This window comes from Mus musculus, chromosome 2 (genome assembly GCF_000001635.26).
Source record: "Mus musculus strain C57BL/6J chromosome 2, GRCm38.p6 C57BL/6J".
NCBI lineage: Eukaryota > Metazoa > Chordata > Mammalia > Rodentia > Muridae > Mus > Mus musculus.
In genome coordinates this window covers 36,840,409-36,866,462 of record NC_000068.7, presented here as the reverse complement: position 1 = coordinate 36,866,462, position 26,054 = coordinate 36,840,409, and the positions used below count along the sequence as shown (strand labels likewise).

General features: G+C 38.3%; 2 protein-coding genes and 1 pseudogene across 2 annotated transcripts; 1 reads left to right on the top strand and 2 right to left on the bottom strand.

Moving 5' to 3' along the window:
- Window positions 1–6,116: 6,116 nt before the first annotated feature.
- On the top strand, window positions 6,117–7,049 carry Olfr351 (olfactory receptor 351). Its single transcript, NM_146942.1, has one exon. The coding sequence runs from the start codon at window positions 6,117–6,119 to the stop codon at window positions 7,047–7,049; it is 933 nt and encodes a 310-aa protein (NP_667153.1).
- An 8,427-nt stretch (window positions 7,050–15,476) lies between these two features.
- On the bottom strand, window positions 15,477–16,415 carry Olfr350 (olfactory receptor 350). The gene has a single exon (NM_146627.1). It carries the CDS (start codon window positions 16,413–16,415, stop codon window positions 15,477–15,479), a length of 939 nt encoding a protein of 312 aa, NP_666838.1.
- Olfr349-ps1 (olfactory receptor 349, pseudogene 1) lies at window positions 21,337–22,005 on the bottom strand (annotated as a pseudogene).

The following is a 26,054-nucleotide window of genomic DNA, read 5'->3' as shown; positions in this document are numbered from 1 at the left end:
GCTACATGTGTATGTGTGTCATGGGGCTGGCAGCGGCTTAGTTCAGCCCATTTAGTTGATAATTGAGTCTCTGGGAGCCTCCAAGGGTCCAGGTTAGTTGACTCTGTTGCTCTTCTTGTATAGTCCCTATATCACTCAATACTTCCCCTAACTCTTTCACAAGACTCCCAAACTCTGTCTAATGTTTGGCTATGAGTCTCTGCATCTGTCTTTGTTAGTTGCTGGGTGCAGGACTTAAAATAACAAGTATGCTAGTTTCTGACTGCAAACATAACAGAGTGTTATTTATAGCATCAGGAATTGATTATTGTCTATGGAGGTGGTCTCAAGTTGTGTCAGCCATTGGAGTGTTCCATCTTTGTCCCTGCACTTCTTGTAGGCAGGACAAATTTTGGTTGACGATTTTATGATTGGGTTGTGTTCCCCATCCTTCCATTGGAAGTCTTGCCTGGTTATAGGAGGTGGCCATTTCAGGTTTCATATTCTCTATTTTTAGGAGTCTTGAGTGGGCTCACCCTCAAAAATTCCTGGAAGTTTCCATTGTCTTAGGTTTCAAGATCATCCCAGAGATGCCCTCAAACTGATTCAAGTTCTCTCTCCCTCAGTTCCCTCAACACTTGGTCCATCCTGTTACCCTCTGAATCCCTCCCCACAACCAATTTTCTCTCTCCCTCCACCTCTAATGTCTATTTTATTTTCCTTTCTCAGTTAGACTCAAACATTCTCCTTTGGTCCCTCCTTATTACTTAGCTTCTTTGGGTGTGTGGTTATCCTGTGTTTTATGGCTACTATCTATTTATAAATGAGTACATGTCATGTTGTCTTTCTGTGTCTGGATTACCTCATTCAGGATTTATCTTTAATAGTTCATTCCATTTGCTGAAAGTTTCATGATGTCTTTATTTTTAATAGCTGAGTAATATTCTGTTGTGTACATTTTCTTTATCCATTCTTTATTATGTCTTCTGAGAGACATCTATATTATTTCTACTTTCTAGCATTTACAATTAAAGCTGCTATGAACATAGTTGAGCAAGTGTCCTTGTGGTATTGTTCAACATCATTTGGGTATATGCCCAGGAGTAGAATACCTGGGTCTTGGGGTAGAACTATTCTCAATTTCCTGAGAAAGTGTGGTTCTCCCTTTTCTTGGGGGTTGTTGGCCAATGGGAGCAGAGCCAAAGAAGCAGGTTCTGACAACCTGTGAGTACAATTGAATGACAAATTACAGGAATCAGCTTCAACAAGGCAGCTTAAATTTCTTCCAGGGTGAGGGGAACATATAGGCAGAGGGCAGCAGCTAGGTGCTGTTAGATGCTGATAGGTACCTGATGGGTATTCACAGTATGCCTCATTTGCATTAGGCAGCACCTTCCTATCATCTATGTGGGAGCTCAGTACTCCATTATCATATGGGCAGTATGGGGAATGCTCTTTCCAGGAACTACCCTGAAGGTCATACTTAAGATAAACCCTGCAAAAATGCCTAGAGACATCTACCAAATAAGGTCAGGCAGAGAGTAGCAAGCCCCACTGGAAGAAAGGAGTCCTACATTTTATGCAGAACTCAGTGTGCTGTCCAGGCATGGTGAACTGCAACCTTCTGCAGTGGGGCCCTCCAACAAGAAACCATCAAATTGTTTTCCAAAGTCACTATACAAGTTTGCACTCTTACCATCAAAGGAGGAGTGTTTCCCTTGCTTCACATTTTCACCATCATGAACTGTTGCATGAGATTTTAATCTTACTCATTCTGATATGGGTGCAAGATGGTATCTCAGGGTCATTTTGATTTGCATTTTCCTGATGACTAAGGAAATTAAACATTTCTTTAAGTGCTTCCCAGACTTTAGAGAGTCCTCTGTCAAGAATTTACTGTTTAGATTTGTACCCCACTTATTAACTGGGTTTTTGGTTTATTGATATTTAATGTCTTGAGCTCTTTATATATTTTAGATATCAGCTCTCTGATGTATGTAGAGTTGGTGAAGCTCAGTTAAACAATTTAAATAGACACATAACCCCCAAGAATTAGAAGCAGTCATTAAAAGTCTCCCAATCCAAAAAGAAAGAAAGAAAGAAAGAAAGAAAGAAAGAAAGAAAGAAAGAAGGAAGGAAGGAAGGAAGGAAGGAAGGAAGGAAGGAAGGAAGGAAAGAAAGAAAGAAAGAAAGAAAGAAAGAAAGAAAGAAAGAAAGAAAGAAAGAAAGGAAGAAAGAAAGAAAGAAAGAAATAAGCAAGCTTAGGACAAGATGGTTTTAGTGCAGAATTCTACCATATTTTCAAAGAAGAGTTAATACCAATATTCTTCAAACTATTTTACAAAATAAAAACAGAAGGAACATTGACAAAGTTATTCTTCGAGGCCACAGTCACTCTGATACCTAAACCATACAAAGACTCAATAATGAAAGACAATTTCAGTGTCTGCGTTTTAAAAGCTCATCAAGTTTTGGTGCTGCTTCTATACACTTAGATTCTTACCATTCACTGGCATGCATTGAATATACCCTTGAAGAAGAAAAAAAAAAAAACTCCTCCTCTTTTAGAATGTATCATTACCCAACAGTTCCAAATGAGACTTCATGTCCATCCCCATCCCCAAGTCTTGGATTTTGTATAGCTTAAGTTTACATAAGTCCTGTGCATTATATTTCAACCACTGTCAATTTATATGTAATTGCCCTATTGTGTTCATAAAGAACTAGAGACTATGGATGACAGCAAACAAACTAACTTTTGTATATGTACTTATGTGTGTGTGTGTGTGTGTGTGTATGTATATATATACATATACATATGTACATATATATATATATATATATATATATATATATATATATATGTACATATGTATACCATGTGTATGTAAGTAGAGTTCAGAAGAGGGTATTGAATGCCCTAGAGTCAGAGTTAGAGGAGGTTTTGAGACATCACATGGGTATTGAAAACTGAAGCTGGGTTCCCTTTAAGAGCACCAAATGTTCCTAACCACTAAGCCATCTCCCCTGTTCAAATTACATTTCTGATGTTTAAGGTTTTTCAAGTATTCTAAAGTAAGCAGAGAGGAGTTCAAAAGTCTATAGTTTGGGAAAGCATCTAACATTTAGTATCAATGATGGAAATATCCTGGTTCACAGGTTCATCTGACTTTGAACTTCAAATGTTTTATAATTCTTATTACTCTTCTCTTTGTTAGTTTTGTTCCTTAAAATCTCTCATAAAACATAATTGGGTGAGATAAATCAAGTGGGTACTTTTTAATCTTTACTCAAAAGTGTGAGAAACTTTCAAGAAAAGTGATAGGTTTTAAATTTCATTTCCGAAGGAGCTTATAATCAAGGGACCTTGTTGCAAAAATTCAGATGTGTCTTCCTAGAAAGCTCATTTTACTATAGATCAGTGGTTCTCAGCCTTCCTAATGCTATGGTCCTTTAAGACAATTCCTCATGTTGTAGTGACTCCAGTCATAAAATTATTTTATTGTTACTTCATAACTAATTTTGCTAGTTATGAATTATAATATAAATATATTATATGCAACAGTTAGAGAACTGCTACTATAGATTGTTATCAAGCAATAGAGTGGCAAAAGCATTTAATATTATGTATAAAGAAAACAGTAAAACATTTCAACTTTAATGGCACTCAGTGTTGCACTAATTTTGTCTGTTCTAATAGAGACATGGGAATCAGGTATCATAACTGTTCACTAACAAGGCTCTGGGGAACTCTGTTCCCTGACTTCTTGTATCTATAGGCATTGAAAGTAGAGTTTGTTCAATTCTTTTCTAGAGATTATTAGCCTGATGAAACAGCAGCTCTGTGTCTGTCGTCAGGTCAGTCTTAAAACTGAAAACATGAAATACTTCAAAATTTCTTAAAACCTTGTCCAAGTGGACTCAGAAGTTCTGTCTCAGATCATTAAGAATTTTCAGCAAAGAAACTCATTTTCTGGATTTTCTTCATCAAGCAGATGAATGAAACTATGCCTTTTGCAGCTTCACATTCAGCTATGACCTTAACTTGTCTTTGTGATCTTTTCTTCACATTGTGGATCCCTCTTCATCTAGAACGCTGACATTATTTTCTTCAAGCTTCTAACCCTTCTACATAGTATTTCATCTCCATTGAATGATTTGACTTTGGTCTCTGTCTATTTGCTGTTTGTATTTAATATTCTTTCTTTAGAATCCTGCTTTCAGTCACTCCCATTTAAGATTCTTGTCAGGAAGATTTTGAGTTTTTCTTCCTCTAAAAATACTTTTGTGTGACTTTCTTCTTCTGTGAGCATGGAAACTTGACTTTAACTGTTAAAGGACACCAGGTCCATGTCCTGGAGTACTCTTACCATAACGGTAACCTGTCTCACACTTGTTGACTGTCACAGTAGGTGAAGAGGCAGTGGTGGTAAGTAAAGGGACTGCTTAACTTGGATGGCAGGAATTAAACCAATTCATGGAAACACCACACTGATGTCTCAAAGACATGCTGAAATTTCTGAGATGAAGATTACAAAAAGTATGACAAAGCTTTTCAAGGAAAAGTTGAACCAGGAAATAGAGCAAGTGGTGCTAATCCAAAGTATTGATCAGAATAACAAAAAGACAGAATGTAAAAGACATGACCTTATAGTGAGTGGTATAGATGGCTTGTAGGTAAGAACACCTGCTGCCAAACTTGTTAATCTGAGTTGGATCCTTAGAATCCACATGGTAGAAGGAGAGAACAGAATGCTGTAAGTTGTCCTCTGATCTATACACAGGTGCAGGCAGAATTAGGCATGTGTGCATGTGGACATATGCACATTCACACACACACACACACACACACACACACACACACACACACACACACACACACAGAGAGAGAGAGAGAGAGAGAGAGAGAGAGAGAGAGAGAGAGAGAGAGAGAGAATCTTTCTTAAGTAAATAGATAAATATTTTAAATGTCCCTTTTAAAATAGATTATTTTATCTATTTACATTTCAAATGCTGTTCCACCCCCTTCCTAGAGTCTCACACTCTTTGATGTAGTGATAAAATGATGGATGCATTTTATGTTCTTCTCTAAAAATAACAGGAAAGCCCTTTGAAATAAAGAGAAGAAAAATATTCTGTGGAAATAAAGAGAGGATCTGGAAGTCAAGGGTTCACAGAATTATCAGACAACCTGCATCCTTCTTTATCTTGAAGAAATTTACAATGCATTGGGTCTTAGGAGAGTCTTTTCCTCTGAGAATGGGGTTATTTGAATATGCTCAGTCATGAGAGTCTAATCTTTGTGAGGTGTCACATTTCTGTCATGATTAATTATGATTGATTAATTAAGCTAGAAACAAAATTGGTGGTGACTCATTCTTATCTCTGATGAATGTTGTGAATTTTGAGATGTATTAGTCAATTCAGTTTGTGTAAGTTTCAGAGGTTCACAGACCTGTAGTCATTCTCAGATTCTCCTCCTGGAAAAGTTTGAAATTTTGACTTAGAAATCGAAACACTACTTTAGGGAATCCTTTGGTTTGCAGATAGATTTGTGTTTAGATGTGAACTCTGACTGATCAAAAACATTTAAGGAAGATGGTGATGTTGTTGAAGAGAAGCCCTAAGGCCTTGGTATTTTTGATCTGAAGGAGTGATCAAAGATTGAGAGAATGAATCATTCAACTGTCATTTATTATAAAATGGGTTATCATGAAGGTTTATTAAAGGTGACTTTTTACATTTTCAGATGATCACCAGGAAGAATATATAATTCGGCTCACTTTAGCATATCCATAAGGATATCCTAGTGTGATAGAAAAACTGATAGGAACTGATAAAGCTAGACTAAGGCTGGATAGTATCAGAGATGACCATGCCTCTGTAAGATGACCCTCACTGGAAGAATGCTCTTTGTTTCACAGACTGCACTGGGGAAGAGAGGGGACAGTAGAAAGTAGGGAATTCTTCAGGAAAGAATTAAAAACATTAAAACCCAATGGTAGGAAACATTAGGACTAGGAGTAGTGAATTTAAATACAAATGTGTATGTTGAAGGCTCAGAGGCCAGTTTCTCCATCTTGAGACTCAACCCTATATTCTGACTATCTTTTCTGACCTACAGATGCTCTATACTCATGGAGAATGAGTCCAGTGTCTCTGAATTTTTTCTACAAGGAATATCAGGGTTCTCAGAGCAACAGCAGCTACTCTATGGACTTTTTCTGTGTATGTATCTTGTCACCTTGACTGGGAATGTGCTCATTATCCTGGCCATTGGCTCTGACCCACACCTTCACACTCCTATGTACTTCTTTTTGGCCAACTTGTCCTTTGCTGACATGGGTTTAATATCATCTACAGTGACCAAGATGTTGTTTAATGTTCAGACAAGGTGCCATACCATTTCCTATACTGGTTGTCTCACACAGATGTATTTCTTTCTGATGTTTGGTGATCTGGACAGCTTCCTCCTGGCTGTGATGGCCTATGACCGCTATGTGGCCATCTGTCACCCTCTCCACTATTCCACAATAATGAGTGCCCGAGTCTGTGCCCTGATGCTTGCCTTGTGTTGGGTTCTCACCAACATAGTTGCCCTGACTCACACTCTCCTCATGGCTCGACTGTCCTTCTGTGTTGTTGGGGAAATAGCTCACTTTTTCTGTGACATTACTCCTGTCCTGAAGCTCTCATGCTCTGACACTCATGTCAATGAACTTATGGTATTTGCCTTAGGGGGTACAGTACTCATGGTCCCTTTTGTATGCATTGTTATCTCGTATATTCACATTGTATTTGCCATCCTAAAGGTTCGAACCCCTGGTGGCGGTACAAAGGCCTTTTCTACGTGTAGTTCCCACCTCTGTGTGGTCTGTGTTTTCTATGGAACACTCTTCAGTGCCTACTTATGCCCTCCCTCTGTAGTCTCTACAGAAAAGGATGTTGCAGCTGCTGCGATGTATACAGTGGTGACTCCTATGTTGAACCCCTTCATCTACAGCCTTAGAAACAAGGATATGAAAGGGGCCCTAAAGAGGCTTCTATGTCATAGGAAATTTTTATCTTAAATACAAGAGTAACGTTCAATGAAGAAACATAGTCTATGTCAAACAAGTTTCTTCTCATTTTAGGTTGCATACATATTAGGTACAAGATTGATGTCGAGTTACTTACCTTTATTGAACTTTAGCCTTCTCTTGCATAAAGATTGTAGAAAATAATATTTCTTAATTTATTGTCTTGTTTGTTTATTTATTCTTTTCTCTATTCTGTCTTTTTTATTTAAGATAGGTCCTTGATGTATACAACCAAGGTTAACTGTATACTCACTGTAGCCTGAGTTAGCTTTTAACTCAGAATTCTCTGTCTCAATCTTTTCAGTGTTAGATTCACAGACTGAACATCAAAACACAGTTCAGTAGTTTCTTTTTAATAAGATGAGTTGGAAGATTGAATATGATAAGCTGGAAAATGCATCATAGATGCATTTAGTAATGCAATCTAGTAGATGCCCAAAGTGATAGCTATTGTTGCTATGAATGTTATTCTTCATATCTACAACAACCCAGAAGTAACAAACATTTTTCTAAAATCCATTTGTTCAACAAGTATTACAGAATATTTACAATGTGCCTAGAGCTAAGTAAAAGTCTCTACTTTCATGACATTTCAATCTATATTATTTACTGGACATATTTGCTTGTACATAAGAATAAATGGAAGTTAAGAGAAAATAAAGGATATATGTTACATTCCAAGAAATCCAAAACAACTAAAGAATTTCCCTTCACTTAATTTAACATTTATATTTCTGTGCTGGCTAAATGACTTTCTGCAGTTTCCCAGGAACATTGTTAGATTTCTTCACAGTGCTTCTACCAATTGCTGTCCATATATGTTTAATGCTGAGGCTGGAGAGATGGCTCAGTAAATATGATCTCTTGCTCTTTCATGAGACCCAGGTTCAATTCTCAGCACCCAGGCCAGGCAGCTCACAACTACTACCTGTAACACCAGCTCCAGGAGACACAACACCCTCTTATGGCCTTCATGGGCATGTGCATGCACATGTTCATACATAGACACACAAGCATATGAGTAAATATATATATATATATATATATATATATGAGATATTTTAAAACAGCAAAAGAAAAACACTTCTAAAAATTTTTAAAACCAGGAGCCTTCTAGAGACCACCAAATGAGAATATTGAAACCTCTTTTGTTTTCCTTTGCTTTGTTTTGTTTTTTAACATCTTATTAGATATTTTTTTCATTTACATTTCAAATGCTATCAAGACAGTCTCCTATAGCCTCCCCACGCCCTGCTCCCCAACCCATCCACTCCTGCTTCTTCGCCCTGGAATTCCCCTGTACTGGAGCATATAAAGTTTGCAAGACCAAGGCGCCTCTCTTCCCAATGATGGCCAAATAGGCCATCTTCAGCTACATATGCAGCTAGAGACACAAGCTCTGGGGGTACTGGTTAGTTCATATTGTTGTTCCACCTATAGGGTTGCAGACCCCTTCAGCTCCTTGGATACTTTCTCTAGCTCCTCCATTGGGGGCCCTGTGTTCCATCCAATAGATGACTGTGAGCATCCACTTCTGTATTTGCCAGGCACTGACCTAGCCTCACAAGAGACAGCTACATCAGGGTCTTTTCAGCAAAATCTTGCTGGCATATGCAATAGTGTCTGGGTTTGGTGGCTGATTATGGGATGGATCCCCAGGTGGGGTAGTCTCTGGATGGTCCATCCTTTCCTCTCAGCTCCAAACTTTGTCTCTGTAACTCCTTCCATGGGGATTTTGTTCCCCATTCTAAGGAGAAAGGAAGTATGCTCACTTTGGTCTTCTTCTTCTTGAGTTTCATGCGTTTTGCAAATTGTATGTTGGGTATTCTAAGATTCTGGGCTTATATCTGCTTATCAGTGAGTGCATATCGTGCGAGTTCTTTTGTGATTGGGTTACCTCACTCAGGAAGATATCATCCATATGCATCCATTTTGCCTAAGTATTTCATAGATTCTTGTTTTTAATAGCTGAGTAGTACTCCAATGTGTAAATGTACCACATTTTCTGTATCCATTCTTTTGTTGAGAGACAACTGGGTTCTTTCCAGCTTCTGGCTATTATAAATAAGGCCTCTATGAATTTAATGGAGCATGTGTCCTTATTACCAGTTGGACCATATTCTGGAAATATGTCCAGGAGAGGTATTGCTGGACCCTCTGGTAGTACTAGGTCCAATTTTCTGAGGAATCACCAGACTGATTTCCCGAGTGGCTGTACAAGCTTGCAATCCCACCAGCAATGGAGGAGTGTTCATCTTTCTTCCCATCCTCACCAGCATCTGCTGTCACCTGAATTTTTGATCTTAGACATTCTGACTGGTGTGAGGTGGAAGCTCAGTGTTTTGGGTTTTTTTTTTTTTTTGATTTGCATTTCCCTGATGATTAAGAATGTTGAACATTTTTTTCAGGTGCTTCTCAGTCATTTAGTATTCCTCAGTTGAGAATTCTTTGTTTAGCTCTGTTGTCCTTTTTCAAATGTGGTTATTTGATTTTCTGGAGTCCAGGTTCTTGAGTTTTTTGTATACATTAGATATTAGTCCCCTATCAGATTTAGGATTGGTAAAAATCCTTTCCAAGTCTGTTGGTGGCCTTTTTGTCTTATTGAAAGCATCTTTTGCCTTACAGAAGCTCTGCAAATTCATGAGGTCCCGTTTGTTGATTCTTGATCTTAGAGCACAAGCCATTGCTGTTCTGTTCAGGTATTTTTCCCCTGTGCCCAAAGGGTCATTTATATATACTACCATATCATCTGCAAATAGTGATATTTTGACTTCTTCCTTTACAATTTCTATCCCCTTGATCTCCTTTTGTTGTCTAATTGCTCTGGCTAGGACTATGTTGAATAGGTAGAGAAAAAGTGGGCAGCCTTGTCTAGTCCCTGATTTTAGTGGAATTGCTTCAAGTTTTTCTCCATTCAGTTTGATGTTGGCTACTGGTTTGCTGTATATTGCTTTTATTATGTTACATATGGGCCTTGAATTCCTGATCTTTCCAAGACTTTTATCATGAATGGGTGTTGGATTTGTCAAATGCTTTCTCAGCATCTGACTAGATGATCATGTGGATTTTGTTTTTGAGTTTGTTTATATAGTGGATTACGTTGATGTATTCCCATATATTAAACCATCCCTGCATTCCTGAGATGAAGCCTACTTGATCATGATGGATGATCATTTTGATGTGTTCTTGGATTCCATTTGCAAGGATTTTATTGAGTATTTTTACATCGATATTTATAAGGGAAATTGGTCTGAAGTTCTCCTTCTTTGTTGGATCTTTGTGTGGTTTAGGTATCTGAGTAATTGTGGCTTCATGGAATGAATTGGGTAGAGTACCTTCTCTTTCTATTTTGTGGAATAGTTTGAGGAGAGTTGAAATTAGGTCTTCTTTGAAAGTCTGATACAACTGTGCACTAAACCCTTCTGGTCCTGAGCTTTTGTTTGGTTGGGAAACTATTGACGACTGCTTCTATTTCTTTAGGGGAAATGGCACTGTTTCTACTGTTAATCTGATCTTGATTTAATTTTGGTATGTGGTATCTGTCTAGGAAGATGTCCATTATATCCAGATTTTCTAGTTTTGTAGAGTATAGACTTTTGTAGTAGGATCTGATGATGTTTCAGGTTTCCTCAGGTTCTGTTGTTATATCTACTTTTTCATTTCTGATTTTGTTAATTAGGATACTGTCCTTGTGTACTCTATTTAGTCTGGCTAAGGGTTTATCTATCTTGTTGATTTTCTCAAAGAACTAGCTCCAGGTGTGGTTGATTCTTTGAATAGTTCTTTTTGTTTCCACTTGGTAGATTTCAGCCCTAAGTTTGATTATTTCCTGCAGTCTACTCCTCTTGGGTGAATTTGCTTCCTTTAGTTCTAGAGCTTTTAGGTGTGTTGTCAAGATGCTAGTGTATGCTCTGCTAGTTTCTTTTTGGAAGCACTCAGGACTATGAGCTTTTCTCTTAGGACTGCCTTCATTGTTACTCATAAATTTGGGTATGCTGTGGCTTCATTTTCATTAAACTCTAAAAAGTCTTTAATCTATTTCTTTATTTCATTCTTGACCAAGGAATCATTGAGTAAAATGTTGATTTGTTTCCACGTGAATGTTGTCTTTCTAATGTTTATGCTGTTATTGAAGATCAGCTTTAGTTCATTTTGATCAGATAGGATGCATGGGATAATTTCAATAGTTTTGTATCTGTTGAGGCCTGTTTTGTGACCAATTATATGGTCAATTTTGGAGGAGGTACCATGTGGTGCTGAGAAGAAGGTATATCCTTCTGTTTTAGATTTAAATGTTCTGTAGATATCTATTAAATCCATTTGTTTCATAACTTCTGTTAGTGTCTATGTGTCTCTGTTTAGTGTCTGTTTCCAAGATCTGTCCATTGGTGAGAGTGGGGTATTGAAGTCTCCCACTATTATTGTGTGAGGTGCAATGTATACTGTGAACTTTACTGAAGTTTCTTTAATGAATGTGGCTGCCCTTTTATTTGAAGCATAGATATTCAGAATTGACAGTTCATCTTGGTAGATTTTACCTTTGATGCATATCAAATGCCCCTCCTTGTCTTTTTTGATAACTATGTGTTGGAAGTCAATTTTATTCGATATTAGATTGACTGCTCCAACTTGTTTCTTCAGACCATTTGCTTTGAAAATTGTTTTCCAGCCTTTCACTCTCACTAGTGTCTGTCTTTTCCCCTGAGGTGGGTTTCCTGTAAGCAGCAAAATGTTGGGTACTTTTTGTGTAGTCAGTCTATTAGTCTATGTCTTTTTATGGGGAATTGAGTACATTGATGTTAAGAGAAATTAAAGAAAAGTTATTGTTGGTTCTTGTTATTTTTGTTGTTAAAGTTGGGATTCTGTTCCTGTGGCTGTCTCCTTTTAGGTTTGTTCAAGGCTTGCTTTCTTGTTTTTCTAGGGTGTAGTTTCCATCCTTGTGTTGGTGTTTTCCCCTTATTATCCTTCGAAGGGCTGAATTTGTGGAAAGATATTGTGTGAATTTTTTTTCATGGAATACATTGATTTCTCCATCTATGGTAATTTTGAATTTTGTTGGGTATAGTAGCCTGGGCAGGCATTTGTGTTCTCTTAGGGTCTGCATAACATCTGTCCAGGATCTTCTGCCTTTCATAGTCTCTGGTGAAAAGTCTGGTGTAGTTCTAATAGGCCTGCCTTCATATGTTACTTGACCTTTTTCCCTTACTGATTTTAATATTCTACCTTTATTTAGTGCATTTGTTTTTATGATTATTATGTGTCAGGAGGAATTTCTTTTCTGGTCCAGTCTATGTGGAGTTCTGTAGGCTTCTTGTATGTTCTTGGGCATCTCTTTCTTTAGGTTTGGGAAGTTTTCTTCTATTATTTTGTTGAAGATATTTGCTGGCCCTTTAAGTTGAAAATCTTCTTTCTCATCTACTCCTATTATGCGTAGGTTTGGTCTTCCCATTGTGTCCTGGATCTGGATGTTTTGAGTTAGGATCTTTTTGCATTTTGCATTTTCTTTGATTGTTGTGCCTATGTTCTCTATGGAATCTTCTGCACCTGAGATTCTCTCTTCCATCTCTTATATTCTGTTGCTGATGCTCACATCTATGGTTCCTGATTTCTTTCCTAAGGTTTCTATCTCCAGAGTTTTCTCACTTTGGGTTTTCTTTGTTGTGTCTACTTCCCTTTTTAGGTCTTGGATGATTTTGTTCAATTCCATCACCTGTTTGGTTGTGTTTTCCTGTAATTCTTTAAGGACTTCTACCTCTTTAGCAGTGTTCTCCTGTATTTCTTTAAGTGAGTTATTAATGTCCTTCTTAAAGTCCTCTATCAATATCATGAGATATGATTTTAAATCTGAGTCTTGTTTTTCAGATGTGTTGGGGTATCTAGGACTAGCTGAGGTGGGAGTGCTGGGTTCTGATGATGGTGAGTGGTCTTGGTTTCTGTTAAGAAGATTCTTACATTTGGTAATCTCTGGTGTTAGTTGTTATAGTTGTCTCTGGTTGGAGCTTGTTCCTCCTGTGATTCTGTTAGCCTCTGTCAGCAGTCCTGGGAGTCCAGCTCTCTCCTGAGTCTCAGTGGTCAGAGTACTCTCTGTTGGAAAGGTCTCCTCTTACAGGGAAGGTGTACAGAGGTCTGGTGTTCAGACCTGCCTCCTGGCTGAAGATTAATGACCGAAACAGGTCCTGTCCTAGAAGATGTGTTGTTTCTGCAGCCTGCACTCTCACCTGCAGAGTGGTCTCTGAGGGACCCGGGGTACAAGATGGCTCCCTTACCTGATCCGGCAGTCAGAACTCTCCTGGGCGGACACCTCTCCTTTTGCAGGGAACGTGCCCAGATGTCTGGAGCCCAAAATGGAGTCTGTCCCTGAAGCTGTGCACCTTCTACAGACTGCTCTTTTACCCTCTGCAGTCCATGACCTAACCTGTGCAGACTTGTCTCCAAGGAACTTGGGACACCAGATGGCTCCCTTGTCTCCCCAAATTTCTTAATGTTATTCAACATATTCAAAATTAGCCCAGCCACCTAGGTTCACATTCTTAAATATCTGTTCACAAAGCCAAAAATAAAGAACATTCTCAGATGTTCTGTCACTGTTTCCCTTCATTATTATGACATGTGTGGTACGGCTCTAAATTATGTTCTTTCCTTCCTCATGTCATGACATTCACTCAGGCACTTATTGTGTGTTACCCATTGTACAATGACCAATTTGGTCAATTGCCAAATATATACATTGATTATCCAAGTACCTAAATTCTTTAATATGACGTCTTGCCTCCTGTATAATAAAATACTCATCTACCTACCTATATTAATATGTGATGTCCTCTTGACTCTTACACATGTGTGCTTTAGCTACACAAAGCCTTTTTAAAATTTCCTTGAACTAGTTATGTTTTTGTAGCACCCTAGTTTGTTCTATCACTCTGTCTAGACTGCCATTTGTTCCATGCATATCAATCCTGCAACCCTTCAAAACAGTTGAAAACTTCCTTCATCATTATATTTTTTCATAATCTAAGCAGCATTTTCTAAGTCTTCTCTTGTGATACTTCTTGTAATTATACCATTGAACTAAACCTTAACTATAAAATACATGTAATGGACTGGGTTTTGTTTGTTTGTTTGTTTTGTTTTTATATTGTTTTTCGAGACAGGGTTTCTCTGTATAGCCCTGGCTGTCCTGGAACTCACTTTGTAGATCAGGCTGGCCTCGAACTCAGAAATCTGCCTGCCTCTGCCTCCCAAGTGCTGGGGTCAAAGGCATGCACCACCACGTCCAGCATGGTCTGTTTTTTATAGAGTTGTTAAGCACAGTTTTGAGAATCAGTTAACACAATGTCTGTAACACAGCAGCTTGCAAAAAAGTATGATAATTTTATTTTAATAGTATGGTGTTTTATGTACTCCCTCAGAGGTTTCTCTTTTTCTTGTTCTATGTGGGTAGACATAGATACACTGCCTGCTATAAAATAGGTAATGTGCTAAATGGTTGCTTTCTAAAAAATGAGTGAAATAACACCCTAACTCTTTAGACTTAATAATAGATACACTAATGTATATGTGATAATCTCATTTCATTTACAGCTATATATATCTATATATATATTTATATAGAGATAGATAGATTAGATAGAGATAGAGATGATAGAGATAGATATAGATAGATATATGCATGCATGCATATGAAACTGCTGAAACTGTGTTTGTTGAAAACATGATGCCTGTAGCTTAATCAGGGAAATTATGTAGAGGTTTTCTCTGTCACTGTTCTCAAATCAAGAAGCCTTGAGTGCTGAACTCACAACAGTAAGTTGTTAGAGAAGGTGTTAGAGAAGGTACAAAACATTTTCTTCTCCCAGTTCACCTTTATTATAGCTATTTTTGTAAATGAGAAAAGTATTGAATTGGAGGGAAAGGAAATATATGATACTTGTTTTAAATTTCCAGTTCTGTGAACTTTCTACACCAAATTTGGGATCTTTTAACAATTCCTATAAACAAACACATTTCTAGGAAATAAAAGGAGGGATTTACATTACTCTAACATTTATTTGCCTACCAAGAATCAAATATGATGCCCTCTTGTTGCTTTAGCAACACAAAACCTTTTACATTTCATTTATTATTCTATCCACATGTGTAGACTGTCATTTGTCTTGTTGCTTATCAATCTTGCCTACCCTTCAAAATTCCAACACTGAATTTTCCAAATCTAGAGGCAAAATAAACTGAGAATGTTAACACAAGAGTTCACTTTTTATATTAGTGGGATGTAAGGAAAACAGAAAATAAGTGTACCAGAATGCAGTTTAAGAATGAAATATTTACTGAGTACATGCTCCATAATGAGACCACAAATGGAAGTGTAATATTTGGAGATACATGAATACATAGGTTAATTGTGAGGGTAAAAATATGTCATTAAGTTGAGATTGATGCTCTGTTGAAGAGCTTTTTCAAAGCCTCCTTCATGTCTCTGTTCCGTATGCTATAAATGAAGGGGTTCAGCAATGGAGTGACCACTGTGTACATCACAGAAGCAACTATGCCCTTGTCAGTAGAAGTAAAGGATGAAGGTATAAAATAAACTCCAATAATTGTACCATAATACAGAGACACCACAGAGAGGTGGGAGCCACATGTGGACAATGCTTTGCAGATCCCTTTGTTAGATGAAACTTTCAGAATGGTGGCCACAATGTGACCATAAGAGATCAAGATACATATTAATGGCAGAGTAATGACTGTTGTACCTACTGTAAAAATGACCAGTTCATTGAGGGAGATGTCTGAGCATGAGAGCTTCAGCAAGGCAGCAAGGTCACAGAAGAAATGAGAAATGGTGTTGTCAGCACAGAAGGATAGCCGGGCCAGGAGGAGGGTGTGAGACAGGGCACTGACACAGGATAGGATCCAGGATATAGCTACGAGTAAGATACAGAGCTCCTCTCTCATGATGGTGGTGTAGTGCAGGGGATGACAGATGGCCACATACCGATCATATGCCATTGAAGTGAGGAGAAAGTTGTCCAGATCAGTGAATAATATGAAAAAATACATCTGTGCTATACACTCTGCATAAGGAATGGATGGATCATGAATATGCATATTCCTCAGCATCTTGGGTACAGTGACAGATGAGAAAGAGATGTCTGTGAAGGCCAAGTGGCTGAGGAAGAAGTACATGGGGGTGTGGAGGTGAGAGTCCAGCCTGATGAGTAGGATGATGAGCAGGTTCCCCAGCACAGTTGTCAGGTACATGGTCAAGAACAGGGCATAGTACATGCCTTGCTCCTCTGGCCGGATGGGGAGCCCCAGGAGGATGAATTCAGACACCATACTCTGGTTATCCCTTTTCATGTTATTCTTCTCTTTGCTTTCAACAGAGGATATCAAAGAATGTAGAAACAAACAGATATTGATTTGCAGTAGGGGAATAAATGTATCATTCAAATGTTTATGGATATTATATGCTGGTATTATTCAGCCATTTAAAGTGGGTTGCACCTGAAATGAGAGAATTTGCCAAAAATAAGACAGTTTTAATAAGTAGCATCATTAACATTCAACAGCATCTGGGGACAAGGCAAATGGGACTACATGATAACTTGCAGCTGCACAATCAGGAAGTACCTATACTGTTTTAGAAGAGGGCTTTGAACCTTCAAATTGTACTGTGAACTTTTGAAATGTGACCTAATTTGCATTAATATTTAAACTCTAATGTGGATATTTCAAAGTATTCAATAACAAAGATTCAATAAGACTGGCTCAAAAATAAACTTCTGTGGATGTACACTAGTAGATCACTCATTCTGCATGCATGAGGCCCTGAGTTCAATGCCTATGATATCCAGTGGAAATATTACACTTACTGGTACTTTTTAAGATAATTTTTTAACTTCCTCCTGATTCAATAACCTCTCTTGACCCTAGGAAAATACATAATTCAATATAGAAAAACTGTTTTTGTTTGTTTTGTTTCTAATGATGAGATTCAAAAAACAAACAAACAAAAAACTTCAGAACCACTGCTGTTCCCCTTTGTTCTTTGGGCTCCAGCATCTGATTTGGACCTGGACATATCCATTTACTGAGCAACCCTCTCATCAGGAATGTGTGTGTGTGTGTGTGTGTGTGTGTGTGTGTGTGTGTGTGTGTGTGTGCCCTTCTCCTAAGGCTATTGTTTTCCCTTGGAAATGCCCTAAAGCATGATTTACAAATGCTGTAGAGATATGAGAAATAGAGTTGATGACCTATGTTCTGTTTTTTTTAAAGCTCATATTAAAGATCCCTCCAAACACCTCACAGTTGCAGATTTTCATTCATTCTACTGGTGCTCTCTACTGTCTCTCCCCACACCTGATTCTGCCCCTACATTCCCCTTCCACTCCCCTCTTCTAGGGAGCCTCCAAGAAGTCAATGTGTTGACCTTAGCCAGGATGCCTAAAAGTGGGGACATGAAACCTGAAGAGGTTACGTACTGTAGCCAGGCAAGAACTCCAGTGGAGGGATAAGGACACCAACTCACTCACAAAACTTTTGACCCAAAATTCATCCTGTTTAAATAAAATGCAGGACAAAGAGAGAGCAGAGGCTGAAGGAATGGCCAACTAATAACTGGCCCAACTTGAAACCCATTCCATGGTCATGAACTAATCTCTAACATTATTAATGATATTCTGCTATGCGTACAAACAGGAGCCTAGCATAACTGTCCTCTGAGAGGCTCTACCACTAGCTGACTGAAACAGATACAGATACCCACAGCCAAACATTGGACAGAGGTTGAGGACTCTTATTGAAGAGTTAGGGGATGATTGAAGGTCCCAAGGGCTTGGGAACCCCACAGGAGGACCAACAGAGTCAACTAACCTGGACTTCTGGGAGTTCTCAGAGACTGAGCTACCAACCAAAGAACACATATGTGGTAGAATGTGGACCCTGGCATATATCTAACAGGCATGCAGCTTAGTCTCCATGTAGGCCCCTCACAACTGTAGAAGAGGCTCTCCCTACAGCTGTAGCCTGACTGTGGTATCCATTCCCAACAGGGCTGTTTTGTCTTGCCACAGTGGGAGAGGATGCACCTAATCCTGCAGAGACTTGATGTGCCAGGGTGGCAGGATACCTAGGGAGGGCACCTCTCAGAGGAGGAGAGGATATGGGATGTGGGAGGAGTTCTACATGGGAAAGGTACTAGGAGGTGGCAGCATTTGAGATGGAAAGAAAGAAAGAAAGAAAGAAAGAAAGAAAGAAAGAAAGAAAGAAAGGAAGAAAGGAAGGAAAGAAAGAAAAAAGAAGGAAGGAAGGAAAGAGAGAGAAGGAAAGAAAGAAAAAGAAAGAAAGAAGGGAGGGAGGGAGGGAGGAAGGAAGGAAGGAAGGAAGGAAGGAAGGAAGGAAGGAAGGAAGGAAGGAAGGAAGCTCATTTTAAGACCAAATCAATGCCCAAAGCCTGCTACATACTGGGAAAGAGAGAATGAGGTGAGGTGTCAGAATCTCTTTGTAGGTCTCAAGCACAACAAATGCTATAAGACCTGAATTAAGTGCCAAAATTTTTGTTTTCTTTTACACTTCTTTCTAGTTTGATCATCCTCTGATCCTGCATCAGTGTGCCATGTCCCTTTGGCCCTTACTAAAGAGTAGCCAAGTAATAGTAATGAGACTCAAGTGGTCCAGAAGGCAAGCATGCCTGGCCTGGTTCCCAGATTCTCACTGCTCTCTAGCATGGTACACCCAGACCAGCAAGGCAAAAGGGGAAAGAGAGAGAGAGAGAAAAAAGAAGAATGTGTACTAGGCTTGGCTATAGTTTATCATTATAGCATGACCTATAGGTAAATGTTAAATTTGTGGAGGAGTCATTTTTAAAATTTTTATTATTTTTTAAAATTCACGTATAAAAGCAGATTCCCTTATGATATTTTCATGAATACTCCATTTTGATTGGCTTCTCTCACACATCCCCCATCTCTTGCTCCTTGTTCCTGACCAAACTCTCTATTCCCATGTTTAAAAATTAATAAATATTTCATTAAACATTTTAAAAGGAAAATAATATGTTTTGATGAACATATAATAGCTGGCTTATAAATAGAAACTAAATATAATATGAAATTAAAACATCAGTTAAAAGCAATGTTTGATATGAAATATACCAAGGTGTTGATGTTAATGATATCTTAGTAGTTGATTGCATACAGTTACTATATTCTTCTATCCTTAAAAATATCATTTTCCAGAATATAATTAAAATGTATTGTATGGAATACTCTAATAATAAATAAATACCAAAAAGCATTTTCCCATTTTCTCTGTAAATGATTTTTATTTTTATTACCTAAAAATAATTTCTCCATTCTAAAAAAAAATTCTAGAGCATGCTTATGGATCAATAAGTATCAGACTGTGCTAGGGAATGGAGGCAAGAAATCAATGGATTCTATCAAGAAACTGGAAAATAAGGACTATATGTAGTACATTGAGCTTTCTAATGAGATATATTCTCCAAATACAATTTCAGTGACATCTAAAATGAAGATGTTGAAGAGAAAGATTATACTAGATTGGTCATTCACCACCTACTCTAAATAAACACACATCATGATACTTAAAAACATAAACAATGATATCAGGCTTACAAAAAGTCTACGTAGTCAACGATCTCAGTCTTTCTTCTTCAATTCTTAAGCCTTTGAAGTGAAATATAATGGAGTTATTGTCCAGTGATGATTGCTACATTCCTGTCTCTAGAATCTAGAAGTAAGAAATTACTTCATTAAAAGTGCAGTGAATTGCTGAGCACCTGAACACACACACACACACACACACACACACACACACACACACACACACACACACACACACCGGCTACATCCCTGCTCTGAATTTTATGCTCAGATTATCCAGCTCTCAGGAACTTCTAAACTCACCTCTAGGATATCCAGTACACCCTCATGGTCCATGCCCCTCTCTGAGAGCAAAGAGGAACATCTTGAATCCATATTTTAACCTTCTAATTCACTAGCTTCAGAAACACAGGTGTGAAGACTCCACTCTGTTTTCCAGAGAAAACACAATGGTCTAGGAAAGCAAGCTTTCACCTAGAGAAAGCTGTTAAAGATGTATTGATTTCCAAGTTTCCTTCTGACTCCCTCCAGGACAGATGCCCTAGGGCAGTGGTCCCTAAAGTTTGATATTCAAGAGAATTATCCAGGGAGCTTGTTAAGGAGTGCAATTCCAGAAAACTTTATTCATGAGAGTTGAGGTCAGGTCATTCTTAGACATGCGATTCTAAGGGCAGACTTTGAGAAAATACTGACCTAAGGAAATTGCCAGCTTGTTTGTGAATGTGAGCTCAAGAAGAGGTGGGGAGACCTTCTCAGTCAAAGATTTCCCTCTCTAGGTCATAGTTAGAAAGTTTTTTTCAAATAGAAAGGCACTTTTTGTGTGTTTGTTTGTTGCCTAGAAAGGTAATTTCCCTTTTGTACCACAAATTTAGATAATATAGACATGAGAACAATGTATCATTGATTTTCTAATCCAGCTAAATGATTTTTTGTTAATAAATATGTTTATATAAGTGGAATTGATTTTATAGCACTTGTTTTCTATAATAATTTATTTCCATGTCTCTATATATCATTACACTTTTAAGAATATTTATTGACCATTTATGTGTGTTCTTTTGAGAACTGTGTGTTTTCCTGAGTGATAGTTCTGGTTTGTGTTGTTTCATTTTTGCAAATCTTCATGTATTCTAAATATTAAATCCTTTCTGGAGTAGAGTTGGTAAAAATTTGATCTCCAGAGTTTAAATAAAATAAATTTAGTTTAGATTCGCTGATAAAAAGATTTTTATATAAACTCATAATCCAGTAAATGCTTGAAATATGGGAAGAATATGAAAGGATAATTCATGCCAAGGCACAGTCATATGTCAATAGTAAGTTTCACAACACAATAACCTTTATATATAGTCTATGAAAACTCACAAACAAAGAGAAATGATAAGGAGCTAAAAATTACTCTGATTTGATAGTACACATTCCATTCATGTATTGAAATATCAGTGTACTCCACATATAAGTACAGTTACCATTTATTAATAAAAATAAAAATGAAACTATTGAAAATTATTTATACAGTGTAACACTGCTAACTGAATTCTCATCAGTTATTTACATCCAACTTATTACTATCTAAGAGCTTGAGGACAAAAAAAGATTTTTTTAAAAAGATTCAAACTTGAAGTCAAATACATGATATAAATAAAAATAGGGTTTCAGTGAAAGTATTCAGATGTTATCATGTAAAACCTCTTACTTGACAAGAGTATCCCTAGTGCTTCTTTTGTATCCCTATTTCTTAGATTACAAATGAAGAGATTTAACATGGGTGTGACAGCTGTTTACATGACAGCTATAATGGTGTCCTTGTCCATCCTATTGCTTAATTCTGGGAAAAGGTACTATCCAAAATACCCCCATAATATAAAGACACCACCAAGAGGTAGAAGCCATGTGTATACAATGCTTTATAAATCCCCATGGTCGAAGGGCCCCTCAGGACTGTGGCCCCAGTGTATCCATAAGATACCAATGTACATATAAATGCCAAATAATGACTGCCACCCTGACTGTGAACATGACCAATTCTTTTAGGAAGGTATCTAAGCAGGATAATTTGATCATGGCAGTTAGGTCTTAACAGAAGCATGCCATCAGCACAGAAGAGCAACAATGTTAGAAGACGCAAGTGAAGGAGCTGGCATTGTACAAGATCCAAAAAACAGCTTCTAATAATGCACCAAGCTCTTTTCTCATGATACTAATGTAGTGGAGATATAGTGGACATACATCATTGATGTAATTGGAAAGCTGCTCAGGTCAGTATTGTTTTTTCTGTGGGTAATGAAAAATGACTAAGACTAATAATAGAACTTGAAAAATAAGCATTGTTAGTCATATTAAAAGGAGTCATGTTCTGAGAAATTAAGCTGGTGATGATCTGAAAGCTTTTTTGTGTTTGTTTGTTTGTTTGTTTATTCATTTATTTATTTATTTTTATTACTTATTTTCCTCAATTACATTTCCAATGCTATCCCAAAAGTCCCCTACAGCCCCCTACTCCCCTACCCACCTATTCCCATTTTTTGGCCCTGTTGTTCCCCTGTACTGGGGCATATAAAGTTTGCCTGTCCAATGGGCATCTCTTTCCAGTGATGGCCAACTTGGCCATCTTTTGATACATATGCAGCTAGAGTCAAGAGCTCTGGGGTACTGGTTAGTTCATAATGTTGCACCTACAGGGTTGCAGATCTCTTTAGCTCCTTGGATACTTTCTCTAGCTCCTCCATTGGGGGCCCTGTGATCTGAAAGCTTTATCCGTTCTGATTAGTTTTCAAGTACTGCATCAATAGGCAGAAAAGTATTCTTCAGTTTTACCCAGTTGTCACACCTGCCAGCTACAATAATGGCCAGTCTGGCAATATATGCCCACTGCTATGATAATGGCATGATTCACATACTTCCTTCACATTTGCTTTGAAATAATGATAAAATACTTTTAGATTTCCAGTTCCATAACAAAATAGGCTTCGTAAGACAGTCAAAGTAAAATGTATACAGATTTAAAAAAAAAAAAATGACCAAGGTGAACAAGAATGCCATGAAGTGTTACATAAATTTAATTGATAATTGATAGAATCACCAAGTCAGTCATAAAAAGCAGACACTGAATGAGGAAAGTTCACTTATTCTACAACATTTCTCTCTGCCCCACTGGTAAAACAAACATTTGTCATGTTTCTATGATGCCTTACACAATGGTTCAAACTGCCTGTAGGGTAAAATGTTCGAGCTCATGTCCAGGTTTGGAAACCTACCAAGTCTACTGATTCTGAGCCTGAAAACACACTAATCCCAGAACACAAAATCTCCCCAATCCCTGAACTTGAAATTCCATCATTCCCTGTTTGGCTTGAAATCCTACCAATCTCCACCCTGGAAAACTCCTTCCCTAATAAAGCACATATAAGCCCATGGAGAGAAGACAATAATAAGTGACCCAAAGGTTAATTTCTTTGACTTATAGCTGGGAAGTTCAGCTGTAAGACAGAGCATGCAGAGAAGCTGCTCATCTTTGAATAGTACAGTCTAATTTTTTTCAACAAGTTTGCAATGGGCACAAATGAAGGTCGCAGTTGCTGACCCAGACCCCAGAGGTTATATCCTTTTCTGTAACACAGAGAAGTGATGATTTAAGTCTGGGAGATGTACTAATATTCAGACTCAGATAAGTTTCCTGAGGATTGAACAGTTGGACTCTTAGAAGGTAAAGTCTTATATCCCATTCTGGACTGAAAGTTTAATAAGGAAGAGGTGTCAGCCTGGGTAATTTGAAGAAATGGGCTACAAAGGAGAAGCTCAGCTATCTATTGTATAAGCTTCGATTTCAGAAGAAGGAAAGAGAAGTCAGAGCCCTGGCTACATAGATTTGGGCTGTTCTGAAACCCTGGGGTAGGATGGTCTAAGTGAGTTGGGTAAAAAAAAAAAAAAAAAAAAAAAAAAAAAAAGCATGTCTAGGTCAGTACAAGTAAAGGCAAAGATATTTTGTCATTGGGAGTCTAGAGGAACAGAAAAGAAGGCATCCTTGAGGTCTAGAACAGAAGAATGGGAGGCCATTGTGGAGAGAAGCATATAGAGGTTGGGTACGACTGGGTGATGGGGAGCCACTGCTGTTCTGATAAGTTGAATATCCTGAACCAAGTGATCGGTTCCATTGGGTTATTCAACTGCGAGTATGGAAGTGTTAGAGATGGAAGATGTGAAGTGTAGATTTTTTTTCCATAAAGGTTGGAGGTAAGAGGCTAAAATCTCTTGAGGCTTTGGAGAGAGGGTGTTAATTGAGTCTGAGTGATATGTTTGGTGGGGTTTTGTAATTAAATAACGAGAAGGGAATGATGTTTTACTATAAAGGGTTTTTGGATGTCCCATATCCGTAGGTTCTCCTGGGATATTAATAAGGGAAAAGGTGTATCAGATTGTGTGGTGTGGAGGAGAAGAAAAAGAGGATGAGTGGTAAACTTGGGGGCAAGTAGATAGGGAAAGAAAAAGAAATAGAGGATCCCATTTTATCTAAGAGGTCCCATCTCAGTAAGGGAACAGGACATGCATGTTTATACTATGAGGAAGGAGTAGTTAAGGGATATACCATTAAATACACAGATAAGAGGTAGCATTTGGTAAGTCAGGTAAGCCTGTGCCTATTCTCAGACCATAGAATAACAGGAAGGAGAGGTTGGTCCCCCAAAATCCATTGGGATTGAAAAGTGGTGCTAGTATCTAGAAGAAAGGAGTTAGATTCCCTTAATAATGTAATGGCTACCTAGGTCTTTGAGTGTTGGCTAGAGGGGAGTCTGAGTCTGATTCTCCATGGTACAAGGTATATGGGAGCAATGAATGTTTTAATGTCCCTCTTGATGGCACCTTGGTCATGATCAGAATGGTTTGCAAGGCCTTGGACATACCTGGGCCGAATGACCCACCTGACCACATTTGAAGCAGAGACCTGGAGGTTCTCAGGCTTTGGGAGTCTGGGAAGTTGGTATGGCCAGCTGAAAGGGCCTTGACTCTATCAAGAAGTGTATGAATGTTTGTTTCTGCTGACTTCTGCCACCATCCATATTTGGTTCCAAATTCTAGAGTCTATTTCTTCAGTTACTTCTTCCCTCCAGCTGCACTATTTGTCTCTCTTCACCTACTTGGTAAGGTTTCTCCATCCTGTTAAGCCTTCCAGGGCTCCACCATGTAGGCAACTCTGAAGTTAAGACACTTGCTACTCTTTCTCTGTTGAAGCCCTTCCTCTTTGCTTGCCTTCTCTTCTTAGGAGCTGCATTAATTTCTGTGACTCTTCCTATCTTCTTCTATGAACTAGGATCTTATTAAAGCCTTACTCCATTATTATAAACAGCTTGGCCTCTTTACAGTTACAAGACTGACATTCTCAATTTTCAATGGTGGCAACTTTCTGCCACTGCACAAACAAATGATCTGAAAATCTTTTATACCTAAACTTGGTCTCTTCTCCCTCTACTTCTTTGTATCTACACATATTCATTATATCTTTTACATATGGACATCTATCATTCAAAAGACCATTCCCTTTAACCAACAGCCTGTCCTAAAAGGATTGTGAAATTGCTCTAAATTAGGCACAAAAATCCCACCAATTTCTGGGCTTGGCTTGAAATCTCACCAATCTCATTACTGGAAATCTCTACTCTGGAAAACTCTATTCCTAAGAAAGCCTATATAAGCCTGTCTCCTTCTCAGTTCCCAGCTGTTTCTCACCCTAAGGGTGGCACCCACCCTCTTATGTGAGGCTTGTTGTATGGTGTAACTCTGCAGAATTCCTTGGCACTTGACTGTCAGAATACCTTTCCCTTGAGAGGTCCAATACCTCCATTGGAGATGCCTTTCAACTTAGCATTGTAGCATTTAATCTATCATTTAAACATTCAGTTGATAATAGAACTATTAAGTAGAATCACACAATTTGATCATACACAATCTGTTAATCCTTGTCCAAGTGTTTTATGTCAGAATCTGATATAGATATTTAAAAATGTAAGGAACACAGGTGAGAGTGTGCACTACAGTAGCAAACAGCTTCTGGGACAGGCAGGAGCCACAGAGCTTCTGAGGCAGCCCCCGTTTTGGACTCCAGACATCCAGCCACCTTCCCAGCCAGAGGACAGGTGTCCAGCAGGCGCGGGAGGGCTTTGCCTCAGCATCAGCGGGAGCCATCTTGGTTCTGTGACTCCACCGAAAGTAGTCTGCACAGGTGAGAGTGTGCACTACAGAAGCTAACAGCTTCTGTGACAGGCCAAAGCAACACAGCTTCTGGGAAAGGTCCTGTTTTGGGCCTTCATCTTCAGCCAGGAGGGAGGTCCGAACTCCAGATATCTGTGCACCATTCCTGTAAGAGGAGAGCCTACCT